General features: G+C 45.9%; 1 protein-coding gene across 1 annotated transcript; it reads left to right on the plus strand.

The window, feature by feature from the left end:
- The first annotated feature begins 1,099 nt into the window (after positions 1 to 1,099).
- On the plus strand, positions 1,100 to 11,182 carry LOC142577770 (uncharacterized). The gene is made up of 4 exons (XM_075687224.1): positions 1,100 to 1,187; positions 2,157 to 2,320; positions 6,727 to 6,845; positions 10,929 to 11,182. Exons 2-4 carry the CDS (start codon positions 2,184 to 2,186, stop codon positions 11,120 to 11,122), a joined length of 450 nt encoding a protein of 149 aa, XP_075543339.1. The 5' UTR covers positions 1,100 to 1,187; positions 2,157 to 2,183; the 3' UTR covers positions 11,123 to 11,182.
- The last annotated feature ends 378 nt before the right edge of the window (positions 11,183 to 11,560 follow it).

Here is an 11,560-nt window from a genome sequence, read left to right on the forward strand (position 1 = left end):
CCGCGTTACCCAACATTTCCACCAGCATTGCTGATCCGCTGACGGCACGTGTGCAAATTACGTTTTAAAAAAACAATGATGCTGAGCCAATTGAGTGCTGCTGGAACGGGTACCTGTGAGCAACGCTAAAAGCCGGAAGGCCGGAAGTTCGGAGGCCCGGCGGACCGTAGCGACCGTGAACGCATATTAGTGAGGGCACCCGGACAGACGTGCTACTTCTAATTCGTAATATGAGGAGACCGAAGCTTTCTCAACCAGCTTATAGAAGAGTTTACGGCGACAGGGAAGTTGATCGGGCGCACGTGTTCCCGATGTTACGTAAAAAAAGCGTGCGTGCATATGGACCACCGAAATAATAGTAGTGAAGAAGACGATTAACGCCACGTGGCGGGTGTATTGACACTGAAAGCGCATTAAAATAAGTTGTCTCGGTTTCAGAAAACTGTTTCCAAAGGCTGATGTATTACACAACCGAAAGAAAAACAAATGAACGCATGTCGTGGTGCAGATTTCAGACACACTCCTTTTAGATTTTAACATTTTTGTTGTTGCGTAACCTTAATGGTCTTATTTCTCACGGTTCATGCTAGATCGGATATACTTTAGACAAAAACTTTCAGAAGTTCCTTATCGCCAACTTCGGCTGTCGCGAAGTTCGTCGGCCATTTTTTTCCCTTGGGAGCGTCTTCACTGGGATTCAGCCACAGGCGTGCTTTTCTTGACATGTTTACTTTAGTGGAGACACGAAATAATTAGTATAATAAATTTTCAAAATTATCCACTGATGATTTTATTTGATGTCTTGAATCTTAACTATTTCATCTCCAAATTCGCTATCGCTTTCTTCTCGTTTCTACATTCTTGTTCTTTGGGCCAGGCTCTTAGAATCTGAGTTTTGCTTTGGTTGCAATCGTATTAAAAAAAGAAAACACTTGTAAAACAGCCTGCTTCGTGGCCGATCCTCCGTCGTGACTATGAGTCATTGTTGAAAAATAAAAACAAGATGTATCATTGCGACATGTGCGAGCAATTTATAAGGCGCCTTGACTGGGCACACGCGCCGTAATATCATAAACAGAGAAAAGACAAACGAGGAGAAAGAAGAAGCAGCGGCAGCTTGCGTCACGCGCAGCCAGGAAGATTTATTCCACGGCTCGGCGGCCTGGATTTAAAGAACCCGTGAGCCGGTGAGTTCCTGTACAAGCAGATGACGCGTATTATACGAATCCACTACTCGGCTCCGTTGTGTTGCTCTTCCCCCGGAGCTGGACTCTTCCTGTTCCAGAAGGGCTGTTGGAGGAAGAGCCTATTCCCTTTTCAACCTCGTCTCTAACTCGCTGTGTCTGTCTAGCGTAGGCAGATAGAAGGCAAGAACATGTGTGCTTGAGAGAAGCGGCGTTATCACGACTCTGCAGTAATTTTTATGTAAGCCAAAATTATCGCCCACGTGCTTGCTTTGAGATTATAGGTATACACACGAAGTAGCGCTTGTGACCTATGAAAAGAAAATAGCAGTTTCACAATGATTTCGTCGCTTCAATTAATCTAAGCTTAAACTTCAGCTTCAATTTCTTCTATGAATTTGAATGAGCGATAATGACGCTGAAGGGAAAACGTCATGTCTTCCATAGACTTCGGACACAAATTTAAGGCAGGTGCAGTATTTCTTTTTTACGATTTTCTTGTTACTTTTTTCTTTTGACGCATACACAAAGCGAGAAATAATAGAAGCAGTGGCTCTCGTAAGGTTAAAGGCTCAGAGAACTCCACGCAATGGGTCACCCTCCTTCACCATCTCCAAAATTATTGCCCAATGAACCTGTCGCCTTTCGTCAAAACCAGAGGGCGCAGTCGTAACGACATCGGCCCGTCGTTTAAGTTGCGGAGCTGAGCAGTTTATAAGCTTTGACACATCTTCCCCTTTTTGGAGCGATTTAGCACATCACGCGCGAGCTGTGCTAACAATGTTGGCCAACCCTCGAGCCAACAGGCCTTTCGAGTGTGCGTGTGTGTGTGTGCGTGTGTGTGTGTGCGTGTGTGTGTGGCCAGATGGTGCGTCTCTGATGTGCTCGTGCTGACGCTAGCCACACCGTTTGCGCTACGGCGCCTCGAGACCACCGCCCGCCTGCTTGTGACCCACACGCGCGGTATTACAGTGAAGTCCAGCCCCGCCGTTGCAAGGTATGCAGCGCCTACGCCTCCTGTGTGCCGTCCTCGCCGCGCTTGCGCAACCGGCCTCCGTGAACCCGAGGCGCATCGCCGGTTCCACAACGGCGGCCCTGGCAACAGATGCTCAGCAATTCAAACGAGTGCCTCACAAGTAAGGGCGGCGCGGCCACTTCGCGCGCGCCGGTCAGTAATGTTGGCAGCTTATGCGCGGCAAGGCTTTTGTTCTGAGGCCGTGACCCCTCGTCGCCGGGCGTAAGCCACCGGAGACGATGCAGTGGCGTGAGGTTGTGCAGAGAACGCGCGTTGGGAGGCGTGTTACCTAGCGAGGGAAGATTCAATAAGAAACAAGGTACAGGCTTTCAAGTTGTGGTTCGAACTGTGAGGAAAGATGCCTCGCCGAACGGTATCACGCACTGGTCTACGCAAGTTGTAAAACATGTATTTCGCCATTGAAAGAAAGACAAAAAACGAAGAAACATATACTAAATACGTCTATCATCCTTATCTGATATTGTGTCAGTTCGATTTAAAAAAAAAAAAAAATTGTTTTTATGCGGGATATGTGGTAACCCTTCTTTAGTTTCTCATTAGGCGTTGTTACACCATGCACAATAAACCTAGTTTTACCCCTGGATGTTTCAACTGTATCTTTAGCACCTAACTCGAGGCTTTGTGACGTTTTATCGGGCAATTAGTTCAATGAATTCGGGAGTTTTACTTGCCAAAACTACGATATTATCATGAGGCATGCTGTAGTGGTGGGGCCCTGGTGAATTTTGACCACCCGGGGTTCTTTATCGCTCACCTAAATCCAAGTGCACAAGCGGGCTTTTTTTTTCAATTCACCCTCATCAAAATTCACCATCGTCGCTGCGTCCGGAGTCGAGCCAGTGTTCGAGCAGAGCAGCGAAATCCAATAGCCTCTAGGCTACCGCGGTGGGCGGGCTGTCCTGTACTGCATGCCATTCGCGTTTCGGGCTTTTCTGGCTTTGAATCAGCTGCCTTGGTAGTTCAAGCAAACTTTAAATCTGGGCCGGTATTCGTTTCGCCATTCTGTGTAGGGGGAGCCTTAAGGCTTGTTCGTTTCTTCTCGTTTAATCTGCCACCGGCAGCACTTCAGACGCTCAAGCTTCATGAACATTTCTACGTTTGGCTTAATGCCATTACCCCTGCATGCTACGAGTTGTTGCGCGAACAAAAGTAAACACCTTTCGCATATGCATCGCCTGCTCTTGAGTGCTGATGACAACGTGTTAACTGTTTTAGCCTTGCCAATAATTACGCCAAGGACAACTTGGTTTCCATGAAAAGATGTATTCTATCCCTATAAACATACAGGAAGGATTTATGTTTGCCTTTCCCCTTAAGGAAATGTTTACCAAGGGTGAAAAAATCTTACATTTAGTAAGAAAGCAATCGCATCATTTGTGGTGCAGTGTTCGCTACACAATTGACATGCCCACGAACAAAGTTGTGCTCATGGTTCATTGTATTGATTTGCAGCCAAAGACACGGTGGTGTAGTGTGTATTAGCTAACCGCGATTTGATAGGAGATAAGACAGCCAGCAGGGAATGAAGGGACCCATGAACGAAAAGAATGGAGAACTCAGCCACGGGTATACTTTTTTTTTTTTTTTTGAAGCCAGCCGCATTCAATAACCACCGCCAAAAGAGCAGTTGTCACGTACGCAAGGGGAATTCTATTTTTACCAAAAGGGACCCTTTTGCCGACTGCTTCACAATTTGTAGAGAAGCGATGAAAGTCAAGTGGCTGGCTCTCTCAGTTTTCGACAGCGTACAGCTCCGTGCCGGCGGTGACAAGCGATTCTGAAAACTGAGCGGCTGTCGACTTGATGAATCGTGATGGGGGAATAGGTGCCAGCCATTCAAAACGCAGCGCACCACACCCTTCCTCCTTGATGTCTGCCCGTATACGCTAGCCTCGTCAATTTCCGCAAATTTCGGCGAAAGCTGGTGAACCCTAAATTATGGAAGGTGTGGTCCGTCGCCGAAGAATCGCGCCCCTCCCCGCCAGCTGACGCACGATAACGAATGAATCTGTGTAGTCTAGAGGACTTAAATACTGAAACGCCGAGAGTGCTAACGGTAAATCACTTTTTAGCCGGGACTTCCGAGCGCTAGCTCGAGGCGCGAACTTGTTGACCTAACAAGTCTTAGCTTGCATATGAGAGCAGAACCGGTCTCCGTCTCATTTTGGTTCTCGAAATATCAGTGTCCGACATCGGTGTTTGGTTTGGAGGGCGCTGTGCCATATGGTTTAATATAGGACAGAAAATTTTTCAGTACCACATTTTTATGAGATAGTTTTAGTTTCCTTACTCTTTCACGGTTGATGAATAATGCTGTAGCAAGGTCGCTGAACTTACTAGTCGCAAATAGAAAGCACAAGTATATAACGTTAAATGTCGTTAAGCGTATGATATACTACATCAGAACGGCTAGTTGGGCCAGTTGGTTGGGATTCATGGTAAGGGTTGCGACAGCGCACCCAAGACAAGGTCAACAGAAGGAATAAAACGACCACAGAGCGCTGTGCCGTTGTTTTATTCCTTCTGTTGTTCCTGTCTTGGGTGCGCTGTCACAACCCTTACCAAGCGTATGATAAACGATTGCCTCTTCGGATGGCATGCAGACTCGCACTTACTTACCGCGTCAAAGAAAGCCAGTCACATTTGCGAGGTCACAGGTATTCTAAGAACAAAAATTGCTCAAGGTACACATACTATATTTTAGGCACTTCTTTGACATGTTTTCATATAACTCTTTACAACATCGATTACATGGTTTTGGGTGGAGGAGCTCAGTAATGCACGTATTCCTGTGGGCTCAGAAACGTCTCTTCATTTCTTTCTTCGTTTGAGCAAGTCAACGACGACAGTTTTGTATCGGTACGGATGTTTCTGCAGCATCCTTTTTTTGCCGAAGCACGGCTTTCATGCTATAGGCATAATGTCGGAGGCCATGCTGGAAAGGCTGGTGTTCAATGTGACGACATGTGCGTATGCATGACGTCCACTGTGTCGCTCAGAGAGCTGGCCAGCGCTTGAGTAGACGAACACGTGTGACTTTATGGTTATGTGTGCGGCGCAGCGCGTGGTATGTAATTCTTTTGCATTTTGAATTCATTAAACACAATAATGAATCTGCCAAAGTGTCGCATTATCCTGAGAACTTAAGTGTTATGGCCACAGTAGCCGACGCGCGGCCTTTCACCAAGACTTGGGGGCATGCAGTGAAGTCCTCTGAATTATATAAACGCATTTGCGCGAAAGATAACGGTTATTTAGCGGAATGAGCAGGCAGTTGAATAGTGAAGGCTGATTGGCTTTCAAAGTATTTGATAAGTCCTGGTAGACTTGCATAAGATATGGGGCCAGTTTACTTCTCTGCGGAAACACCGCAGTAGTGTGTTTATGTCCAATTTGTTCTGAAAATAAAATAATATAGACACGTGTCATGTCTATAATATAAACAGTACGCGCGAAATTATGTAGGAAAAATGCAAACCTCAAAATGAAGTTATCTAGGTAAATTTAACTCCCTGTCAAGTACTGCTGCTGCATCATGAAGGCCATTAGATTTACATTTCCTAGAGCCTTGCTTTGAACGGCTATTTGATTTTTTTATCCGCATGTATTGTGCCGTAAAACATTTAACTGCAGTTCCTATACCAACGTTGGTGGCCACAGCCGTGACCTTTTCATTCGCTCTTTGTCCCGATAACTAAATCTACCTTTGCTTCCAGGCCACCCGAATCAAAGCACCGCTGTCTCTTCCTTTTATGGCTCCATAATTCAGCATTGCTCTGTTCTACAGTAACGTGTCCAGAAATTTTGGACAGTTCCATTTGAAAAATTTGTTGGAACTTCATGGTAATACACCCGCGTAACTGAATTTGCAACATATTCAAAAAGCTTTATTTCCAAAGATCGACCTAGTCTCAACAAGTTTCAATTAACAATGTTGAAATCGTACTTCCTTCTAATAACATATGCATTTACGGTACTTATCCTGACTGCCCAGCTACTTTATAACAGTGTTGGGGCCAGGATAAAACCACTGCGATAACTCAACACCAAGTACCGACTAAGTGTCCTAAATACATATGATATTAGAAGGAAGTACCCTCTCGATGTTCCGAACAAAACTCTGCTGTAACTAGGTCGATCTTATGGAAGTATAATTTTTGATTTTTCGTAATGCTGTTCATTGAGTTATGCTGATTTGTTGCGGCGAAGTTCAACAGATTGCCGAAAGGCGATGTCCAAAATTCCTGGCTACGTGAATACTTGACGCGCGTTTTGTTAATTACATTTCGTGACCTGCGTATACCAGCTGCTTTTCAGACGCGTTATACGCGTCCGTATTATACATGCTCGATTTAAATGATAGTAAGACCCAGAACAAAAACGTGATCTCTTCATGCTACTCGAACCGCAGTACAAATGAATCCTAGCTTCAACGTGTGCGAAGGGCCCGTTAGGAAATGGTGAATTCGCTGCCAGCTAGGCTTAATGACTTCATTTACCGCGCAGCCTCCACACCAACATCGCAGAAAGTCATCAGTGGAAACCAAACCCCTACGTGAGACGAGGACCGAGACAAGGGGTTCTGTTCATTCCCAAGCCCTCGACCACTCCATTGTCGTCTTATTGTAAGTGGTTCTCCTAAGTAACCGTGAAAACGTGCAGGTATTTCTCCGCTTCGAGTTATAACAGAGTAAGGATCTTCCATTTCTCTTCTCGCGCTATAAAAAGCCTAGCAGCGAGTCTGGAAATGCGCTCTCATTTTGTCTATTTCTGCCTTCGCCATTTCCGTGTTGTAACGCAGGAGAAATGAACAGCAGCCAGCTAGAGCCCTTCGCCACCCCGTTGAAGAATATTTCACGGAGGTGGCTGTCACCTTCCGCTGATTGCGTGGGATATTTATCGTCTGCTCCTTACTTCGGGCGCAGCCACGTTTTATGACTGATAAACCGTTCTAGATGTTAAGGCTTCTCTATTCTCCAGGGAGGTGCACAAGGAATGTAACAAAATGCTCCCCATATTTCACATAGATGATAAGATGGCCAATAAGGGCGCAGGCAAAGGTAATAGACAAAAACTTTATAGTCATCCTCTCTATAGACAGTGCGAGCGTTTAGTATTCATGAGGTCCTAGGTGTTAGAAGTCCATCTTGGGAAAAGAAAATATGGCACATGGAGTCAGGAACAGTAAAGAACAGCAAGTAAAGAATTGGAAAGGAAACGGTGGTCAAATGAATGTTCAGTCCTTCGAGAATCATAGCCAGAGCCTACCTGTCTGCAAAAGGTTCAAGTGCAGGGCTGACTTAGACATCGTGGAGTCAATTCACAAAGCTTTTTGTTCGTAACTGCTGTTTGCCATTAGCACAGAGAATGTTTTACAGGGAGGCTGTGAGCGCCGCTCGCGTGACGTCAGAGAACGGACTTGCGCCTGTTGTCTGCTACGGTTCGGGCGATTTCCGCGCATATTTTGCAGTGTTTCCGTTTGTTCGTTGTCGTTCCCTATGCAAGCACACTTGTGCCGGCCGTCTCAAATATATTTTTCCGGTGTCTTCGTTCAGCAAAATTTGTTCAAAGAGCTTAATTCCTTGACAACAATATATCTCTCTAAGCAACGCTACAGTGCAAGTCGACGGAGCCCAGTCCGACGCACTGCGGGTTTTCATGCGAGACTCTACGCTCACTTGAATTACGAAGGAACAGCGCCAACGAAGACGATCACAAGTGGGGAGACAACACAGGTCGTTCTAGTCAAAGCTGCTTGTTGGTGACTCTGCCTTTGCCCGGGCTCGTATTGCGTGTTTGCCTAGAGAGGGCCGCTGCAACTCTGCCTGTGTGAAAGGCCTATCTAGCTCTTCGTTCGGCGCTCCTTGGTACCCCCTTGGGGTGGAAAGGTTGGTGGCAGTGGTTTGCGGGTTAGCTTAGCCGTGTAGCTTCGTCTGAAGTTCTAGGAGTAGCTGTTCCTCTGTGCCGCCATAGTTGTGGATTAGTCGGTGAATTGTATGTCTTTGTTGGGTTTTCGTGTGGGTGTCGTCAACCAGGGATCGAAGTATATGCCAAATCTTCTTTGTGCTGAGGGTCCCCTGAAGTTGGTTGCAGAAGGATCGCCAGTTCTGGCTCGCTAGATGTTCAGCGTACTCCTGTGCCTGCATGCTTAATAGGGCAATTCGGCGCTGGAGCTTGCGGTTGAGCTTTTGGCGGCGCCATCGTTTGAGGAACGATCGCCGAGCCTCCCATAAGTGCAGTAGGTGGTTATCGACTGCCGGATTGTCCTCGTCTATAGTTGAATCGTCCTGGTCTGGCCGTCAGCCGCACCTATGATACCGTTTAGCTAAGCTTCAACGTCTTCGATATCCGAATCGTTGTCAAGCTCATTCCCATACGCGTTCCAGTCAGTGAGTCGCGCCTTTCCTGTCTTGTGCGCACAGTGAGATTGCTCAACCTCGATTTGAATTATGTGGTGATCGCTCCCTAGCCTGTCCGGTAGTCGGGTCCACGTGGCCTTTCGCACGTCTCGAGTGAACGTGAGATCAGGATTGGTGTCCCTCGACACGCTGTTGCCCACTCGCGTGGGTTGGAGCAGGTCATTCCATAACGTCCATAATTATTCATTTTTAATTAATTAGGTAATTATTTTACTGCACGTATTTCAAATTATGAATTGTAGCTAGTGAGTATGCAAGGCATATCTACTTGGCGCAAATTCTGAGGATGGCACTAAGTTGTCATCCTCATTGGGCTCAGGTTTGGCGAACTTCGTCTGTCAAAGTCGTCAGTCACCAGTTCTTATAACCCATGAAGGTATCGCTAAACTCATCGACAACCTTAAGTTGTCAAGCGCTCCTGGACCAGACAACATAACTGCCAAAATATTGAAGGGCACCGTGAGCATTTCTAGCCGTATTTTGCAAATTATTTTTCAGCAATCTGTTTCAAACGGCGAAATACCAAATGATTGGAAAACTAGTAAAATAACCCCAGTATTTAAGGCAGGCAATCGATCCGATCCTTCTAATTACCGCCCAATTTCATTAACATCTATTCCATGCAAGCTGCTGGAGCACATTTTATATTCGCAGATCGCATCACACCTCGACAATAACTCTTTCTTCTATGAAAAACAGCACGGTTTTAGATCAGGCCATTCATGCGAGTCCCAGCTTTTCGAATTCACCACAGACCTTCACTTAAACTTAGATTCTTCTTTTCAAACTGACGTCATTTACCTAGACTTCTCCAAAGCCTTCGATCGCGTTCCACATCGGCGTTTAATGGCAAAACTGTCCTGCCTCCACGTTGACCCTTTAATCTTGTCATGGATTGACTGCTTTCTCCGCGAACGCTCACAATATACAGTAATAGGGAACCACAGATCGCAAAATACTACAGTCATCTCTGGTGTCCCCCAGGGACCAGTGCTGGGACCACTCCTTTTTCTGATATTTATAAATGATCTTCCTAATGCCATATCATCTTGTATCCGCCTCTTCGCAGACGATTGTGTCCTTTACCGCCGCATATCTACTCCCGATGATCAGGCTCTGCTTCAACGCGACTTAAATCTCATAGAAACCTGGTGTGCGACATGGCTTATGCAACTGAACATTTCCAAATCTAAGTTCATGCATGTATCAAGAAAGCGAAATAACCTCAGCTATCCGTATTCATTAAATTCTACACCACTCTCTGAAACAGAATCATACAGGTATCTTGGAATCATCGTGAACAACAAACTAACATGGTCTGAGCACATTGCAAAACTTTGTACAGATGCTTCTAAGTTGCTTGGGTTTATCAGACGATCCCTCGCTTTTTCACCCCGTTCTGTCCGTCAACTCGCCTACGTAACATTCATCCGTTCGAAACTCGAATATGCCTCGGCGATCTGGAATCCCCATCAGAACTATCTAATCAATCAGCTTGAAGCCATCCAAAATCGCGCGGCCCGTTTTATCACATCGCAGTATGACAGACGACACAGTATAACTCTTATCAAGGCATCCCTTTATCTTCAACCCCTGGCACTTCGGCGTAAAATTTCACAGCTTTGCCTATTTCACAAATTATACTATACCTTCCCGCAGCTAAGAAATTCTGTATTACACCCGCCGCTTCGCACCTCACGCCGTCTTTTCAACTCCTTAAGTTTGCAGCGCATACATGGCTCCACAAACTCATTTAATAAATCTTTTTTACCTAGCTCCATTACATTGTGGAATGACTTACCCGATTCCATAGTTACTGAAATAGAACCTAATAAATTCAGGCACTTATTAACACCACATTTCAAGAGCTGAGCTATTTTGCCGTGTTTTTGAATGTGTATGCGTGTTTTGTTTTGTTTCCAAGTTGTTCTTGAGCCGCTGTGTCTATCTTAGTGTTGATGCTTCTAATGATGTTAATGTTGAACATGAATCCTGAACTTTGTGTTGCTTTTTGTTGTTACCGACCATTGTATATGTAACGACTGCTCCCCCCCCTTATGTAATGCCCTAAGCCAAGGGCCTTTAAGGGTAAATAAATGATGATGATGATGATGAAGAAGAAAAAAGAAAGAACTCGAATTTTTGTGAGAATATGAAATCGAAATGTTCCGTGTGTGTGCGCGGCGCACGTATTCATGTAGCAAAGTATGCGTCAGTAAGCGACGAGATGCTGTGTCCCAGTCACTATTACCGACCTTGTCTATCACGCGCTACATTTTTTTTTCCCAGTTACCACGAAAATCGCCACCGGAAAGCGCTGCGCGGACGACTTCGACTGTATGCGAGTGCTGGGCCAAGTCTGCAAACGCGGCAAGCGGGGCTCCACTGGCAACTGCCAGTGCCCGGAGTCGACACCCGTGCACCTCACCGACGAGGCTCAGCCGCGCTGCGTCGCCGGTGCGATGACACACGCGTCACGATAGCGTCTCACACTGTCGCTGTACTTTTTTGATAATGGAAAATTAAATATCTTGTTCGTGTTACCCGTTGTTTCCGCCGCGGCTGTTACGCGATGCGTTAGCTTATTTAGCTGAAATTTATGTGCGGGTTGCAATTTCTTTTTGTCTCTTGGGCAACGAGGTTCACGTTATCACGATGCTGTTGAACCCTTCCCATAAGCTTAAAACGAGCATTGCTGCATCGCAGTGACGGCAAGCTGCCTTAGTGCACTCATTTTCGCTATCGGTGCGTATGTGACGCGGAAAATGTAGACGTGGCTCCTGCGATGAAAGTGTACGAGCAAGGGACAAGCTTTGGCATTGCGCAGCTACTGCTTGTTCGCTTGCTGCTAGTTTGCATTCATTGAATCTTAGATGAAAAAATGTACAATGCTTAGAAGCGGCACTTAGAAATAACCCCTT

The sequence above is a fragment of the Dermacentor variabilis genome, chromosome 4, assembly GCF_050947875.1.
Source record: "Dermacentor variabilis isolate Ectoservices chromosome 4, ASM5094787v1, whole genome shotgun sequence".
Lineage (NCBI taxonomy): Eukaryota > Metazoa > Arthropoda > Arachnida > Ixodida > Ixodidae > Dermacentor > Dermacentor variabilis.